Source organism: Dendrobates tinctorius, unplaced genomic scaffold (genome assembly GCF_039654945.1).
Source record: "Dendrobates tinctorius isolate UK_male_01 unplaced genomic scaffold, ASM3965494v1 ptg000013l, whole genome shotgun sequence".
Lineage (NCBI taxonomy): Eukaryota > Metazoa > Chordata > Amphibia > Anura > Dendrobatidae > Dendrobates > Dendrobates tinctorius.
Genome location: NW_027361681.1, coordinates 4304131 through 4323554, shown reverse-complemented (window position 1 = coordinate 4323554; position 19424 = coordinate 4304131). Strand labels below are relative to the sequence as shown.

At 43.6% G+C, this 19424-nt stretch overlaps 1 protein-coding gene across 3 annotated transcripts in view; it reads right to left on the bottom strand.

The window, feature by feature from the left end:
- The window catches only part of PNPLA7 (patatin like domain 7, lysophospholipase), a 339713-nt gene that overhangs the window by 74321 nt on the left and 245968 nt on the right, over positions 1–19424 (bottom strand). For all 3 annotated transcript variants that reach the window (XM_073558322.1, XM_073558321.1, XM_073558323.1), the window contains 3 exons: positions 15726–15931; positions 3081–3212; positions 995–1118 (listed from right to left, as the gene is read on the bottom strand). In XM_073558322.1, the coding sequence (XP_073414423.1) occupies positions 995–1118; positions 3081–3212; positions 15726–15931 (462 nt within the window). The remainder of the gene's footprint in view (positions 1–994; positions 1119–3080; positions 3213–15725; positions 15932–19424) is intronic.

Sequence of the window (19424 nt, the reverse complement as noted above, 5' to 3'; positions counted from 1 at the left end):
AATGTAGCTGTTGTAACTAGAGGTCTTCTAGAAACCAGGCAAGAAAAGAAAAGGCCCGTCAAAGGGCCTTGTCTGATAGACTCGGCTGACAAGATCCTGGTTCTCAGGTTCCTATGTACAGCCAACACCACATCACACAGGTGCCTGAGCATATCAGGTTTATTGTGCAGTTTCCTCCACTGGTGACATCAGACACATGTGCATATTCTAAGTGTCAGACATTTCCACCCTGTATGACCCAGTGAGCAGATCCAGGTGTACAACATGGGCAGTGGCACACAATACATCCCTCATCTGTTATATTGGAGAATATAGGTTAGCCTACATAAGACTGCACCGGAGGATTCTGCTGACTGCAAGCAAAAAACGCTCTGCGATAAATCAGATGCACAACATGTGATCTGGATGGCAGCGACGACCTCTATTCCTCCTGGCATAAAGACGTTTCTAGGAGTTTGGAGATTTATGAGCAGAGCAATTAAGTGGAGCTGTATTTTAATGCTCACTTGAAGGCCGGCATATCTAGGATAGAGCAATTAGGTGGATGGTAACGTGCCAGAAGTGTCACTCCGTCCGGGAGATTAGGAGTGATTAGAAGTTACCATTTTAGGACATAAACTAGAGGGTAAATACAGGGGCAAAGTACAGAAACCAAAACTTAAAATATCAGAATATTTCTCAATGGCTTTATGCAAAAGGTTCTTTGGTAAAATAAAAAAACAACAACATGGTATGCAACTAATATCCCCATTTGCATCCGACTCCATACATAGCGCTGCACAGGCTCTAAATTAGCATGACGCATCCTCAGCTGGGGAAAGGACAGAAAATTGCAAAAATCTCACATTAAAGCTTTGTAGAAATGTTTAGCGTAGTGAGAAAGGCACCTGTACAGGTCGCTTGTATCCAAGAGAACCAAATTTCTACTTATTTTCAGCAAAAAAAAATAGTTTAAATGGTAGATATAAGTTATGGGAGACATGCAGCTTCTTACCACTCCGATCAGATCTCCTCGGCCATACTCCCCTGCTAGCTGCTTCTTTCCGTCATCCTTTCTAATAACAGACCGGAGACGTCCATTGAGAACAATGTAGGTGCAGTCAGATTTATCACCTTGCCTGGGACAGACAAAAAAAAAATATATTCAATGTGAAAAGGAGTTTGAGACCTCTAAACAAATATTAAAAGGCTACATTGTTACCGGTCTATCCACCAGTGGCCAAGATAACTAGCAAATTAAGCCAATACCAATAGATCTTAAACTGGTAATCTGGCGCCGCTCTCTTTTGCATTGGAAGTACACATCCACAGATGTTTGCTGGGTGTCAAGCTCCTGTCCCATTCTTTCCAATGACGCCTATGAAGTCCATATGCATTGTTCTTAATTTAAAAGTGGTGTTCAAGTTCTTAAATGGCTTTAATTAGTCACCATGAAAATATGCAAGTTTGCATTTGACTTGCCTTTGCTATCTGCTGTCATTCTCTTTTATCCTCTATAGTGCACAGCTGGTTTCCATGGAGCCCAGACTCTAATACCTGGCAGTGTGCAGTAGTTCTATTCCAGTAGAGGTTAATACTTAACGTCCCAGTAAGCTCTCTCCTGCTCATTGATTTCTATACAGAAATTAGCTGCTCATCCCTCTCCCCATCATATTCTTAAAGCATCACTCAAGCATTTTTTTTATTGCAACACTGGAGTGGTGCTTGAAGAGACACGGGTATAAACCACCAACCGGCAGCAAAGTTGTGTGTTTGTGCAAATACCTTATTACCTCAATGTATAAATACAGGGATAACTATGTAGACTCAGAAAAAAACACTGATAGCCAAACATAGCTGAATTTGTGCTGAGCTTTACAGTTCTACAAAGACTTCACCTTATACCAAGTCACCAGAGTTGTCACTCACAGAGGAAGCCCGCCCTGCTAGGACCCAGGAAGCAAGGAGATTGTTTTACTCTGAATGGCTCAAGAGGCAACTTGAGAATACCCCTTTAATAAGCTCTGCGAATCCTTACATATCCCATATTCTTTAAGCCTTTTCTTTGATTAATACCTTACCAAAATAGTAAAGCTGCTGTTTAAATGTTAATACCCATCGTAGAAGCTGGGTATAATTGGATAGTGCTTTTTATTAATTTGCACCATTCCCCTAATTAGACTTATTCCCTAGAATACTTGACACCACAGTGGGGCCACGCTTATACGTTCTTTTATGCACTGTATTGGAGCAGACCAGGATCACTGGCCTGCGTTGTTAGCTCCCAAACCTGGCCGACTTCAGTGCTCCCCCAATGCTGCAGAGACAAAGAGGCCTCATATAGCAGCACCACAGAGCGGAGAGTTTGGACCAGCAGCGCACTCAAGCAGCTGGTACAAACTGTCATCAAGTAGGAGAGCACCACCCCTCAGCAAGCAGGAAGAAGCACGCTTCTATAAAGTAAGCATGAGACAACCCCCTCAACAATGAGCCATACTGCCAGCAAGTGACTTATCAGCTATTAAGACTGAGAGGAGACTTAATAGCTGTCTACAAATATCTTAAGGGCTGTCGCATTGTAGAAGGAACAACTTTATTCTCATTTGCACAAGGAAAGACTAGAAGCAATGGGATGAAACTGAATGGGAGGAGACACAGATTAGATAATAGAAAAAACTTTTTGACAGTTAGAGTGATCAATGAGTGGAACAGGCTGCCACGAGAAGTGGTGAGTACTCCTTCAATGGAAGTCTTCAAACAGAGGCTGGACAGACATCTGACTGGGATGAGTTAGCGAATCCTGCTTTGAGCAGGGGGTTGGACCAGATGGCCCACGAGGTCCCTTCCAACTCTATGATTCTATGATTGCAGGACAGATGTTTTGCCCTGACTGAGCAATCATGTAAGACACGATGACCATAATAAAAGGACTCAAACATCTGATGAGTACTCATGTGTAGAGTACTCCCAGGAACATACATGAATAGTGCCAGGGAAGCCTGCTCAGATTACAGAAAAAGGACCTTTTGCTCACGGGGGGGGTACAATACAGCTACAATGTGGTTCTGCAAACATGTAACAGTAAGTATTGAGGGTCTCACCTGTAGACGGCACGCCCGGCCTCCACCTCCATCCAGTCCAAAGCAAAATCAATCTGTCTCACGAAAGGTGACATTCTCTTCACGACTGTATGAGCGACCCCCAAAACAACGCTTGGCTGCTCCCTCATTATCCTGCAAAAGGAGAACACATCAGAGGCTTTCCATATGAGAGCAGCTCCAGAGGGGGTTAATAACCAACAAGTGGCACTCTACAACTCACTATTCATAACCTGGATTACAATCCAAGTATGCTGGTAACAAAGCATGTCCTGCTCGTTCGCAACACTGCAGTTAGCAGTTAGTCTGGATTTCACCTGCGGATATTGTATTTGTGTCTGTAAATCCAGTGTACCAAAAAGCTGTCAGCGTAATCACTGTGCAGACCATCATCACTAAATAACAGGATTAGTCCCACTCTGTCTTCTGACCTAATTATGGCCATCTAAACCGCAATGTGAATGGAAAAGAGCAGAAGAAAGATGGAAACTGGCAGGCCATGACTAACGAGGTCTTACTCCACATAAAGAGAAGCAACAAAGTGACACCTCCAATAACATGATTTGGTCTTGTAGCCCAGAGCTCCATCCTACCTTATACAGGCTTTTCTGGCTTGTAAATTACTACTCCTCCTAATGTGGGCTGTGCTTCTCTTAGGCTGGTTTCACATTAGCGTTTTTTAGCGGTGCATCGTGCGCGTCCATGCGCCCCTATGTTTAACATGGCGGGCGCATGATCTAGCGTTTGCACGTGCACGTATGCTTTTTTGTAGTGTGCGCCTAGGTGCGCCCGACGCAACCTGTTGCATTTTTGGGTCCGTGCAACGCCGTTAAAAAAACGCATGCGCAAAAAAAACACATTGCAGTCTATGGGAAAGCTGGCGTGCGCATGTACAAGCGCACGCATGCGTTTGAAATCGCATGCGTTTTAAGAGTTAACATGGCTACAAACTGGTAAAAACGCATGCACCTAAAACGCAAACGCATGATGCGTTTTTGCATGCATTTCTATTGCGCATGAAGCGCAGCGCTAAAAAACGCTAATGTGAAAGTAACCTTATGAAATTACACAAAGTTCAAGCACAATATATTGATAAAGAAATAAAGGTAAGATGCAGAATTTAGCAAATAGCATAATCAATCTCCCAAACTGTGATAGAGAGTTAATGGTGTGGACAAAAAAAAACAAAAAAACAATCTGCACAACCCTGGTCCAGCGACCATGCCAATTCTCTGTGTTGGGACACTTCATGCCTACTAATCAGAAGAGGCACTGGGAAAGTTTTAAGTCAGAGGAGGTTCACAGGGCTCTGGTTCAGCAGCAAGGGGCTACTGTCATCGCTGATAGACCAGGGTCATTCAAATCATTTTGCAAAACTCTAATACTAGAAACTATTTACGTCAGTTTTACAAAATTAAGCAAAAAAAGAAAAAAAGTTGACCAAAAATTTGCGCTTTTCAGAACGGCGTCTAAAAAAAGGATTTTTAGTACTCCCTGTAAAATCTCTTTCTTGGGAGCGTTCACTGGGGGACACAGGTTACCATGGGTGTATGCTGCTGTCGCTAGGAGGCTGACACTAAGCAAAAAAAAAAAAAAAAAAAAAATTGTGTGCATCTTGTTGATTCTTCATCAAAAATTTACATTTGGTATCTTTAGGTTTGAAGCATGATATGTGGGAAAAGGTTGAAAAGTTCCAGGGAGTCGAAAACTTTCGCAAGGCACTGTATGTACCAACCAAATAATGAAAGCATGTAGGCCCAAAAGCGGTACAAACAGGGAGGGTGATGTGTCCCCCAATGAAGGCTCCAAGAATGAGATTTTATGGTGATTATCAAAAATCCCTTTATCTTTTCATTGGGGGACACAGGTAACCATGGGATGTCCCAAAGGAGTCCCAAAGTTGGGAAACAGAACGAATGCAAAAAAAAAAAATACCTAACCGCCTCCTGCAGCACCTTCCTTCCCAGGCCCGTGTCAGATGTAAAACCTCATGAAATTGTGCAAAGATGACCAGGTTGCGGCTTTACAAATCTGTGAAACCTAAGCCTAGCGATGAACTGCCCCGGAAGCTCCCATCTCCCGGGTGGAGTGAGCCTTTACCCCCGGAGGAGGCTGTTTGTCCTGAATGCAGTATGCCTCTAATATTGCCGAGCGAACCCTAGTGGATTTGGAAGCCCCTTACGACGACCTTCGAAGATGACAAATAGGGCCATCTGAGAGGCGAAAGGGAGCAGTGCTTGAGAGGTAGACTCGGATAGTTCTGATCACCAACTTGTGGAGGGACTTCTCCAGGGGATGAACCAGAGAGAGACAAAGAGGGAAGGCCAATTTCTTCATAAATGTGAAATGAAGAAACCACCTTAGGTAAGAAGGAAGGAACTGGTCTGAGAACTACCTTGTCCTGACTGAGAATCAGGAACGGAGAACGGCAGGACAATGCCGCTAACTCAGGAACTCTCCTGATGGACGTAATGACAACTAAGAAGGCCACTTTCCATGACAGGAGAGAAGATGGAATGTCTTGAATGTGCTCAATAGGAGCGCTCTGAAGTGCGCCAAGGACAAGGTTACGATCCCAAGGATCTATCGGAGGACGAAAAGAAGGTGCCAGGTAGGAGACTCCTTGAAGGAAAGTCTTTACCTGGGAACGAGAGCCCAGATTTCGTTGGAAAAAAGTTGACAGAGTGGAAACTTGACCCTTAAGGGCTGTGTTCACACACAGCGTTTTTTTAGCTGTATTTTTAGCGGTTTTTCCAATAAAACCGCTAAAAATAAGCTTCCCATTCATTTCTATGTATTTTGCACTTTTTGTGCATATTGATGCGTTTTTTACCGCGAAAAAAACCGCATCGCGGTAAAAAACGCAGCATGCTCATTAATTTCGCGGATTTTTCCGCGTTTCTGGCTAGTTCTATGCGTTTTGAAAATGCGTGGAAAAAAACGCATCAAAACCGTGCAAAAACCACATAGAAAACGCGCAGAAAAAAACGCGCGGTTTCTGGGAAGGGAGTCAGGTTTTTAAGCAGAAATTTTCTGCTACGTGTGCACTTAGCCTAAGGGTACTGAGTGATAGACCAGAATCAAGACCCGCTTGTAGAAAACCCAGGATGGAAGGAAGTTTCCCTAGGGACCAAATTGTTGTCCTCGCTCAACCGAAAGAAGGCCTTCCAGTAACTGTGGTAGATAAGCGAGGATGCTGGTTTTCTCACCCTAGTCATAGGCTAAATGACCTGATGGGAAAAACTAGCCTCTCTCAGGACTGAGGCCTCAACGGCCATGCCCTTAAACTCAGGGACTGAACTCTGGTGGCAGAGGGGCCTTGTAAGAGAAGATCTGGACGGTCTGGGAGCCTCCACGGAGTGTCCATGAGCATGCTTACTAGCTCCGCGTACTAGACCCTTCTTGGCCAATCTGGAGCTACCAGGATTACGGGAATCCCTTTCGCGGTTATTTTTTATGACTCTCGAAATCAAGGGGAGAGGTGGAAAAAGATAAGGCAGCTGGAATTGGGACCATAGGATCACTAAGGCATTGCAACCGATGGCACCTGGCTACGTACTGAGGAACCTGGTGGTCCATCCGAGACGTCATCAAGTCAATGTCTAGTGTGCCCATCTCTGGCATATTTGGGTGAAAACTGCAGGATTTAGAGACCACTCACCCGATGCGAGACACTGACGACTCAAAATCGTCTGCACAATTTTCCACCCACAAAATGGGCACAGCTGATATGGCGGGAATGTGACGCTCCTCCCATTGCAGAATCCTTGTTACCTCTGTCATCACCCGTTTGCTGCTAGTCCCTCCTTGATGGTTTATGTAAGCCACAGCAGTGGCGTTGTCTGATTGCAAACCGGTTCACCTGCGAGGAGGGGCTGCCAGCGGAAAAAGGCAAGAAAAACCACTCTGATCTCCAGAAGATTGATGGGGAGAGCGGCTTCTTGGACGTTCCAGCGACCTTGCGCTGTGTGATGAAGGAAGACTGCTCCACAACCGTGGAGTCTGGCGTTGGTGGTGATGACCTGCCACGGGAGAGGGAGGATTTCCCGTGCAGGACTGAGGCGGATAAAGTCCACCAGGTTAGGGATTGCCTCACTTTGAGGGGCAGAAGCACGGGCCTGTCTAGGGAGATGGTCCTCTTCTCCCAGGTAGATCTGAGGGCCAGCTGAAGAAGAGAATGGAACTGGGCAAAGGGCACGACTTTCATGGCAGCAATCATCTGACCCAGAACTCTCATGCAGGACCGAAGGGGGAGAGGAGTTGATCGCTTTAGAATGCGGATCTCTTGGTAGAGAGTGAGAGATACTTTTCCTTTGGAAGGAAGACACAGGCTTGGGCAGTGTTGAACCTCATGCCCAGAAATACCAGGTGTTAAGAGGGGATCAGGAAGGACTTCTCTCTGCTGGCAATCCAGCCGAGACAGACCAGAGTGTCCAAGGTGATCTGAAGACTCAGATAGCAGTCTTAGTAGGACAGCCCCTAGACCAGAAGATCGTCCAAGTAAGGAATTGAGAATCCCCTTGGAATGAAGGATGGCCATGACCATTGCCATGACCTTCGTTAATACTCTGAGGCTGAAGGGAAGAGCCGTGAACTGATAGTGGTCCTCCTGGATCGCAAACCTTAGGAATCTCTGATGCTGAACACAAACAGGAATGTGAAGATAAGCATCCTGAATGTCTACAGAGCAAAGAAATTCTCCCGGATCCATGGAGGCGAATACTGAATGTAAGGACTCCATCCTGAAATGACAGATCCGAACGGGATGATTCAGCTGCTTGAGTTCCAAAATCAGATGGAGCGATCTGTCTTTCTTCAGGACTATGAAAAGATTAGAGTAGAACCCTGAAAAGCCTTTGTTCCGGGGAACAGGTACGATTACTCCTGTGCGCAGTAGGGAAGGGACGGCCTGAAGAACCCCTGGGGCCTGAGACGGATGTCTTGGCAGTAGAGACCGAAAAAAAAAAAAGGAGATTTTATAACCAGATGTGACTATCTCTCTGACCCAGGAACAACCAGGCGTCCCAGAAGAGAAGAAGCAGGTCTCCCACCCTGGAAAGATTCCCGGCCGGACGGGGGGGTGACCCGTCACATTGAGGAGAACCTGTTGGCGCGGGACCCTGAAGGCTTAGAAGAATGACCCTTTGGTCGCCAGTGAGGGGCTAGTTTAAAAGACGGCTTCTTCCTTTCCCCTTGGGCGGAAAAGCGGTCCTGCTGGGAGAGAATCCCTGAAGTAGGGCTGAAAGGAAATGAAGTGGCCTTTTACTATTGAAGGGACGTTTAGGTCTGGACTGGGGAAGAGAGGTGACTTTTCCCGCCGGTAGTATCTGAAATTATTTGATCCAGTTTGGACCCAAAAAGTCTAGAGCTTTGAAAGGCAAGGTTAGTGAGGGACTTTTTAGACGGTGGATCTGCAATCCACGCTTTCAACCAGAGCATGCGGCGTATAGCAACAATATTGCTGGTAGCCCTGGCGGAACAACCAGCCACATCCAAGGAAGAGGTCAAAAGATATTTGTCAGCATGGGCAATCTGGTCTGCCAAATCTGCCATTTCATCCGGAGGAGCTTCCACTAGAGTACCCTGACAAAGCATTCTTGCCCAGGCAAACATGGACTTTGCCACCCAGGTGGAGGCAGAAATGGGACAGAGGGATGCATCCAGGAGAATGCAGAGGGACCCAGAGAGCTGGAGGAAGAAACGGAAAGGGCTCGCTTCCTTTGCAGTGTGCTTGATTTGTCCCTGTGAAGGACTCGGTCAGGTGCGTGCGAATCACCATGAGAGGAGTTCGGAGCACTGGAGGCGGTAAGACCAATGCGCAAGTCGTTCCAGGACCTGGACCAGGGACTGTGAAACTTTTGTCAGGTCGGAGACTGACTGCGAGATGGCAACAGCCCACTCCGGAGGGAGGGGAGTGCTCTAATCCTGGGCGTTAGAGGGCTCCTGTGGGGCAGACATGGTGGAAGGCCTGCAGGACAGGCCTGAAGATCACTTTCTATTGCAAAGGGGATAGGCGTAGTGAATCACAGTGAGTGGGTTTAGAGGGGCAAAAAGAAGCCTCTCTAGGGTTGGGCATAAGTTGAGCTTTAAGGATACTGCTATGGAGGAGCCAAGACAAAAGGGAATAGAGCCTACCCGATGCCAGCGATGACCAGCAGACAGGACTGTGGAAGCTGCGTCCCCCTTTGTGCAGAGCGTCCTGCAGAGCGCAGGATGTAGCTGTGTCCCCCGTGTGCCGAGCGCTAGCAAGTCTGCAGGGCGCGTAGGATATGCGGTATGAAGAGTCTGATGTAGCCTTGGCTGTGTCACCACAACGTTGTAATCTGCTGGCCGGCAAGAGAAAGCAAGTGTAATATTGGCTGACACACCGGGGGCGTGTCCAGCCTGGACAATCTGCTGGCCGGCGAAAACAAAGGTCCCCTCCAATTGGCTGACATGCCGGGGGCGTGAGCAGCCAGGAAAGGGAAGATCTGTGATAGGAGCTGAAAAAGCGTGTGCTACAGGGGGCGTGGCCAGACTCGAAAGAAGAGGAGGAAGACGCCTCCTATTGGACAAAAAGAGCACGCGATTTAAAAGAGCGATGGTGACTGGCTAAAGGAAGACAAGGAAGGGGTGCGGCCAGCAAAGGGAGGGGGATTATCCACAAGTGCTGTGCCCGACCATGGGAAAAATGGCTGCGGTTGCTGGGTGATCCCTACTAATTTTGCCATCCTGTCCCCTTGCGATGAAGGGACAGTGTACCCCAGGATGCCGCCTCCCGCTGAGGAGGGAGACATACCTGCAGTGAGTCCCGGTCCCTCTGCAGCAATGAGGATCTCATCAGGAGACCTCAGGTGGGAGAGGGTCGATGGAATCAGAGATGATCCTTCCCACACAGTCTTCAGACTGTGCAGAGGACGGCATCAACCCCTTACAAGAAGAGGGAGGCCTCCGCTGGTGACCACCGTTTTCCTCCCAGCCCTCTACGAGGAGAGGGGTGGGGTGGGGAAAAGGCAAGGACCAGCCACCTGGAATCACCCTGAAGCACTCGCAAAGGTGACAGGAGATTAGGTCCTGCTTTGCGGGCCCAAGAGTGGGCGATGTGGAGGACACCACAGTGCTCTCTCGGTCGCATAAGTACGGGAAAACAGGGTAAGAAATTACACCCTGTTACCCTAAGGAAGAAGAACCTTAAAAGACAGAGAAAAAAAATAATGAAAACACACAAGATACTTGAAAAAGAAAATTAGGATCTGGTAGCAGATCCAGGTCTGTCTCCTACAGACACTAAGCTTAAACTGAGGTACTTGGTGCCTGTCGGTGGGTGGATACTGCTGAGGAGCTATTTTCCTTTTTTTTGACTAGTGTCAGCCTCCTAGCAACAGCAGCATACACCCATGGTTACCTGTGTCCCATAATGAAGCGGTAAAGAAAGCTAGTTTTAGTAAATTCTCCCCTTTTGAGGTTTCATGTGTTTGTCTTGATCCAAAGAACGCAGATAAAAAGGTGTCAAATTTATGAGGTGCACGCCTTTGACTAACTTCAATGCTGCCAACTAAATTCTATGCCGTCCACAACCAGAAATCTTAAAAAGTAAATTACTCTGCCCACATGTGACCCCCAAACGGTCAACGAGTCAAAAAAAAAAAAAAAAAAGGGCGCAGAATAAGAGTCACAAACTTTTTAAGTCTTGCACAAAAATGTGCAACTTTTAAAAACTATGATTATGGTCCACAGCCCTTGAAATGTCCCCTTATATGTATAAAGCCGCCATGCTGACCTGTTTGCTCTCCAAGGTTACATCATGCAAATAATCCTTCGTCGATCTGATCCTATATTCATACTTCCTAATTCTTGCTAACGTACATTCAGTATATTAGCAAGAAGCAGCAAGCAAATGTAAAGAGTCTGACAGCAGGATCAGACCAAGCAGGGTCTTATATGTATCCTATAACCATGGACAAACCATGGAGAAACACAGGTCTGCATGGGGGCTGTAAACATAAAAATATTATTCTATACGATTTGCTTTTTTTTTTTTACATTTCTGCATTTCCTGTAATTATCTGACAAATAAACATTACATTCAGCCACTGATAACCGGAAGTGACAGAGTGCTTTCTCAAAAAAATCAAAGAATAGGAATCAACTCCAGAGTTAGCGCAGGATGAGAAATCAGTTCTTTCCATTTATGCTTCCAATCCACAGAACTGCTGACATCCCTTCTGCTTGGGTTTTGCTACTTGGTTACAGTTATGGCACCTGACATAAATCCTTCTACTATCAAGGCTGAGTTTCTCATTGTTTACCCTTCATATGAATACTGCAGGCCATGTCTGTGTTGATTAGTCATGTGATCTGAGCACTTTAAGCTAATAATCGCCGCTGGAAAATAATCCACGGGGTACGAAGACAGGATAAAACAGAGGACTGATGGTTGAAAAAAAAACAAAATGTGATGTGGTGGTACAGCTGAAGCCAGAAGTTTCCATACACTATATAAAAAGACACCTATGCATGTTTTTCTCATTATCCGATATGAAATCAGAATAAACATTTCGCGTTTTAGGTCAATTAGGATTACCATAATTATTCATATTTGCCAAATACCAGAATAATGAGAGAGAGAATGTTTAAGGCATTTCTATTACCTACTGCAAAGTGAAAAGTTTACACACATTTCATTAGTATTTGGTACTACTGCCCTTAAACTTAATGACTTGGGTGAACTGTTTGGGATATCCTTCCTTTCACAAGCTTCTCACAATAGTTGGTCGTCAATTAGGCCCATTCCTCCTGACAAAACTGGTGCAACTGGTCCAGGTTTGTAGGTCGCCTTGCTCGCACCTGTCTTTTTCAGCTTTGCCCGTAAATTTTCAATAGGATTGAGATCAGGATTTTGTGATGGCCGCTCCAAAACATTGACTTTGTTATCCTGAAGCCACTTTGTTAATGAAAACTGAAAGAAAAAGAGCGTAATAGGGTCTTACCCGAGAAAATGAGAATATAAGACAAAAAGTTATACTCACCCTGTCTAGGAGAGTATTAGGCATAAAGGAACAAGGTCAGCCTGCTGCACATCCAAATGACCACGCCGTGGCCATAAATCATCAGATTCAAAGAAGGAATATTCTTGGATTAAAACGTGCGCTGCCAGACCATCACTCCTCACAAGTTGTGTGCTTTAAAACATTTAATTCCCAACGCGTTTCAAAGTTAAAAACTTCTTCCTCAGGGGATGACATGTACAAACGGGTATAGACATCGCCGGTTTTATATATACACAGTTCAAAAATTGGCGCCAAGGGTCACGTGTTGTGAGGGAGACAAAAGTCAAAGTTCATCAGTGTTGCAATGTCAAAGGTAATTAAAAGCTTATTACTTCCAACGAAATTAATTCTTTTAATATATTTCCAGGTAAAAAGGAAGAAAAAAAGAAGAAAGAGAAACGAAAAAAAGGGGGAAGGAGAAAAAAAGAAGAAAAGAAGAAAAAAAGAAAAAAAGAGAGAAAAAGAAAAAGGAAAAAAAGTGAACGTGGAGAGGACTTGAACAGAACCAGAAAAGCGGAGTCAGAAAGGAGAAATAGCCAGAGCATAGACCACTACTCTAATGAACAGATTACGTGTTGAAAGGAAAAAAAAAGGGAGAAAAGGGAGGGAAGAAAGAGGGAATAAAAAACTTTGTATGAAATATATATTAATAGAAATCTAAAAAGTATGTGAAATTAATGAATTTAAAAACTGTAGTAAAAACGAAATTTATCAAAAACTTTATTGCATATAATAAATAATGTGAATAAAAAAGTAAATAAAAATGTAAATACACCAGTTTTTATGTGTACCTGACATGCATACATTTCTATTCTTGTTTTTACTTACCTGCCAGTTTTTATACAGTGCTCCATATTCCATCGCTTTCAAATTGAATTGACACATTTTTATTTACTTTTTTATTCACATATTTATTATATGCAATAAAGTTTTTGATAAATTTTGTTTTTACTACAGTTTTTAAATTCATTAATTTCACATACTTTTTAGATTTCTATTAATATATATTTATATATTTCATACAAAGTTTTTTATTCCCTCTTTCTTCCCTCCCTTTTTTTCCTTTCAACACGTAATCTGTTCATTAGAGTAGTGGTCTATGCTCTGGCTATTTCTCCTTTCTGACTCCGCTTTTCTGGTTCTGTTCAAGTCCTCTCCACGTTCACTTTTTTTCCTTTTTCTTTTTCTCTCTTTTTTCTTTTTTTCTTCTTTTTTTCTCCTTCCCCCTTTTTTTCGTTTCTCTTTCTTCTTTTTTTCTTCCTTTTTACCTGGAAATATATTAAAAGAATTAATTTCGTTGGCAGTAATAAGCTTTTAATTACCTTTGACATTGCAACCCTGATGAACTTTGACTTTTGTCTCCCTCACAACACGTGACCCTTGGCGCCAATTTTTGAACTGTGTATATATAAAACCGGCGATGTCTATACCTGTTTGTACATGTCATCCCCTGAGGAAGAAGTTTTTAACTTTGAAACGCGTTGGGAATTAAATGTTTTAAAGCACACAACTTGTGAGGAGTGATGGTCTGGCAGCGCACGTTTTAATACAAGAATATTCCTTCTTTGAATCTAAGCCACTTTGTTACCATTTTGGCAGTATGCTTCGGGTCACTGTCCATTTGGAAGACCTATTTCCGCCCCCGAGCTTTAACTTCCTGATGCCTTGAGATGTTGCTTCAGTATTGCCACATAATCTTTTCTCATGATGCCATGTATATTGTGAAGTGCACCTGTCCCTCCTGCAGTAAAACAACTCCACAACATGATGCTGCCACCCCCATGTTTCACAGTTGGGATGGTGTTCTTAGGCTTCGAAGCATCTTCCTTTTACCTCCAAGCGTAATGATGGTCAATATGCCCAAAACGTTCAATTTTAGTTTCATCAGACCACAAGATGTGTCTCCAAATATTATTAATTTATTCCTGTGTGCATTTGCAAACATTAATCTGGCTTTTTTATGCTTCTTTTGGAGTAATGGCTTATTCCTGGCAGAGTGGTCTTTCAGCCCATGTTGATACACTACTCGCTTCACTGTGGATATTGACACAATCTTACCAGCTTCCGACATCATCATCACAAGGTTTTTTACTTTTGTCCTTGGGTTGATATGCACATGTCAGACCAAAGCACGTTCATCTCTGCAACACAGAACCCATCTCCTTCCTGAGCGGTATGATGGCTGGACATTCCCATCTTGTTTGTACTTGTGTATAATAGTACAGATGAAAGAGGCACCTTCAGATATCTTGAAATTTTACCCAAGGATGAGCCAGACTTGTGCATGTCCACAATTCTCATCCTGATATCTTGGCTGATTTCTTTAGACTTTTCCATGATACTACACAAAGAAGCAGTGTGTTTCAGGTGTGCATTAAAATAGATCCACGGGTGTGTCTCTAATTAACTCAGAAGCTTCCAAACACATGACTTCATCATATGGGCAGTCCAGAATTGTTTAAAGGTATTGTGATTTTAGTGTATGTAAACTTTTGACTTTGCAGTAAGTAATAAAAATGCCTTAAAACATTCTCTCTCTCTCTCCCATTATTCTGGCATTTGGCAAAGATTAATAATTATGCTATTCCTAACTGACCTAAAACGGGAAAGGTTTATTCTGATTTCATGTTGGATATTGAAAAAACATGAATGTGTCTTTTTTATATAGTATGAAAACTGGTTTCAATTGTATGTTATCTGGTGTCACTTATCCACATGGTAAGCATAGGAATCCTTATTATAGTATGGCATTCCTAGATTGCATAAAATTGTACAGAAATTGGTGCAAATCTTCTATGCAGATTTAGGCCAGTCATTTTCGCATTCAATTTGTGGAAAGAGTTGTGACCCATGGCTGTCGGTTTTATGACCCCAAATAATATTTTTACAGAGCTCTATAAAGTTGTTAATTCAAGGTAGTTGACTCGTTCGGACTCGTGGCCATAATATAAATGGTGAAATAAGCCAACAGCACAGCCGTCTGAACGAGGTCTTGGGGAAATAAGCAGATTTGTAGATGTAGTAACAACTCCTGAGTTATTCAGCCGCACCCACCATCTTGACCATCATATCATCACATATATACCTGTAACTACTTCAAGTTCACCATGTTAATGAGGAAGTATAGTTCTATAATAGTTCTAACAGTGCAAATCTGCACTTTGGCAAGAAATAGGAGATGAAAATCTGAAGCTAAAAACTCTGTTCACAAGCAAAAAACTAAATCTAGGCCAGCCCAGAGGAGGCCCGTCTATATATACACACACCGGAGATGTACCCGCACCTGATTACAGGAGCTTTATGCCTGGAGACAAGTAACAAGCTCTGCTCTCATGTCACATGCAGCGACTTGACAGACAAGGGCTCATATCTTTATACAGACAACATGTTGATGAAGAATATCTGTCCACTTAAAAGGAGAGGATGCCATGCTATAAAGCAAGGGAACCAGGACATATCTTGGACATGTTAGACTGGTATGTGCACCAAAAATATGATCTAAATTTGGATTACTGTTGCGGAGGCTTCCATGATAAATAAATCTGTTAGGACAAAAATATGTCATACAGGTCCCTTATTACTAATGATATTTCAGGATGTAGGACTAGAGGTCACGTACTCATAGAAATGGCTCTTGGATATTGACAGGAATGTGCAGTCACGATTGGCTTTAATGGTGAAGATGAGTGGTTCTCCTGTCAGGACGGCCAGCTGCCCGACCAGCTCTCCTGGATGGGTGATGAACAGGCAGGTCTCCTCCTCGCGGTCAATCTTCTTCTGGTAAACATGGAGGAGTCCGGAGATAACAAACCGGATACTGACATCCTAAGGAGCAACAAGCAGAGGTTTTGTGCAACTTCTATAAAGCTACATGATGTTCTTCTGTTTCTGCACTCCTGGTGTTAGACACAGAACATTAATCCACATCGAGTAATACACAAAGAAGTGGAAATGCCAAAAAAATGTTATAAATCACATAGCAACAGTGTGCTGGAAAATGAAGGCAAACTCACCATCTCCACCGATATTATACAGAGCACTTTACAGGTTGAAGCAGTGAATGCCTAAGGCTGGTTTCACATTAGCGTTTTTTTGCGCAGCGCATCGTGTGCGTCCATGCGCACCTTTGTTTAACATGACGTGCGCATGGTCTTGCGATGGAAAGCGTTCGTATGAGTTTTCGTGCGCATGCGTTTTTTCAAGGTGTGCAATGTTATGAACAGGTCATAAGGAGGAGGATGGCAGGAATAGGCTAGCCAACCGGAAAGGTTGGTCACTTAGCGAATTGCAGACCCCTAATCCTAACACAACAAACAGTAGCCGTGGGGCGTACCTACGATGCCCTAGACGCTTCGACACAGCCAGAGAACTAACTAGGCCTAAAGCAAGAAAGGTGAAATCTAAACTGCCCCAGAGTAGAACCCCAAAGAACTAGATAGCCCCCAAACATATATTGTCGGTGAGACCAGATGAGGGACAAACACAGGCAGAAAATAGACTGAGCAAATGATGGGGCCCAAACTGTCTAGATAGGACAGGAAAGGAAAGACACTGTCTACAATCACGCAAAAATCCTAAAAAATCCAACACGTCTGATTTACAGAACACACTGAGGTCTCACGACCTCTCCCCCACTATATCAGCATTCTGGTGTAAACTGGCAGCAAAGCAAAAGAGACTAATATAACAGGGGACTGAACAGACTGACACAAGCTGCAACATATGGAGCAGGGTCCAGCACATTCCCAGCAGGGAGCACGCCGAACCCGCAAAGCAGAAAGAGGCAAAACCAGATCAGAAGCAAGGATTAGCAAATGAACAACTTAGCTGAAAAATGCAGGATCAGGCAGGAGACAGCAGACCTCAAGTTGCACAGGAAGAACTAATCACCAGCAACAATTGAGGGAAGCCTGCTCACTTAAATACTCCCAATCAGTAACCCCAGATCTCCAATCATCATCATCAGGTGGCAGACTTCTGTCAATCCGGCCAGCTCCACTACCCAGAGTAACCACCAGATGGAGCCCCGACTCAGAAGAGAATTCACACCAGTGCACATCGGCACGCCAGACGCAACCCGTTGCATTTTTGGGTCCGCCGAAAGGTGTAAAAAAAAAAAGAAGAAAAGCATGCGCACGGAATGCGACATAATAACGCATTACAGTCTATGGGAATGCAGGCGTGCGCATGGACATGCGTTCGTCTGCGTTTTCATGCGCATGCGTTTTTGGCGTAAACATGTATAGACACTGGTTTTAACACCTAGAGAACGAATGCACATAAAAATGCAAACACGTGCAAAAATGCATGATGCGTTTTTGCATGCGTTTCTATAGTGCACGATGCGCTAATGTGAAATTAGCCTAACAAATGCATTATTACCTGCAGCAAAAAAACCTCTCTAAAACACATTATATGATTTATCTGAACCTCAGTTACATCTTATATTACACTCCAGAGCTGTACTCACTGTTCTGCTAGTGGAGTCACTGTGTACATATATTGCATTACTTATCCTATCATGATCCTGAGTTATATCCTGTAAGCATTATACCGCAGAGCTGCACTCACTATTCTGCTGGTGCAGTCACTGTGTACATACATTACTGATTCTGTACTGATCCAGAGTTACATCCTGTATTATACCCCAGAGCTGTACTCACTGTTCTGCTGGTGCAGTCACTGTGTACATACAGTACATTACTGATCCTGTACTGATCCTGAGTTACATTCTGTATAAATACCCCAGAGCTGCACTCACTATTCTGCTGGTGCAGTCAGTGTGTACATACATTACTGATTCTGTACTGATCCTGAGTCACATCCTGTATTATACCCCAGAGCTGCACTCACTATTCTGCTGGTGCAGGCACTGTGTACATACATTACATTACTGATCCTGTACTGATCCTGAGTTACATCCTGTATTATACTCCAGATCTGCACTCATTAGTCTGTTGACATAGTATATTATGACATTCATCCACTCAATGCAGACTTTTATTCCCTATTGACTTGCATTGGGGTCGGGTTTCGGACGAAACTACGACTTTTTTTGCCCTAGTCGGACCAGTTTCATCTGAAACAAATTTTGTTTCATGAAACCTGATCCGACCAAAGTCGCTCAACTCTAATCAGTAGTATAAAATATAGGAAAAATAAAAAGAAATCTTATGCCCCAAAGGAATAATGTAATCTTCCTCCTGCATGTCCAACTTTGGTCATATAATAGATAAAGCTTAGATAAGTTATCTAATCATGAAGATAAGTTATCTTCTTGATTGCTGGCAGCTAATTACTTGGCTGCATTAAGGGGTTTGTCTGTAAAAAAAAAAAAAAAAATTCCCCTAATATCCCATACTATTTTCCCAATTTATATTTATTGAATAAAAATAGTTCCTGGTCACAGGAACTGATGACATCATCGCTGACATCACATTTAGGGACAGATCTCAGCTGTAGTTGTACTGAGCATGCGCTAATGTTTTAGAATAGACTTTCAGTGCATGTTCAGTACATATAGTCCCATAAATGCGATGTCACAGATGATGTCATCAGAAGTGGAACGCATCTAAGAGTATGGGGTTATGTGACCAGAAAAAAAGGGTACACGCTAAATGCCTATCCTGCCAGGATGGAGAATTGGGGATAACATTTTTTATGTATATAGGAAGAAAAAGTAGTGGCACTCACCGGTCCTATAAAATCCTATGATTTTATTCAGAAAAATCCTGTGGTAGCGCAGGAAAGCGCGAAACGATCGTCGTCCCGCACGTGTTCCTTCCCTCTCTGCAGCCAGTTTTAAACATGTTTTTCTGAATAAAGACATTTAGATTTTAAAGGACTGGTGAGTGCCACTACTTTTTCTTTCTATATACATGTTTGCATCTTATTTTGTGAGCTCCCTGTACATGCAGGCTTGATTGTTCAGTCCAAAATTCGGTTTAAGGCCAAGTTCACACACAAAGGTTGAATGGTGCCGGCTTTCCCCTTGTTTTCATTTTCAATAACATTTCTTAGTATCGGACAACCCCTTAATGTATAGCTATGATCAGTTTCTTTGGTTTAGCTGCATTGTCTATTGGAGTCTGAGGTAGTCAAGAATCCACCTCTGGGCTCAAAAGCGGCTCCACAGGAGGTCCGTGCAGACATTTCTTCTGGTATAGAACCAGAAAGACATTTTTCTAAATGAATTTTACTAAATTTTTATTTTTGCTGAAGGGGCAAAAGCGGCAAATGTCTTAAAATAATAAAATAAATATTGCTGGACTTGTTCAATCCACCATCACTGCCGTTTGCCTGCTGGGATGACTTCACG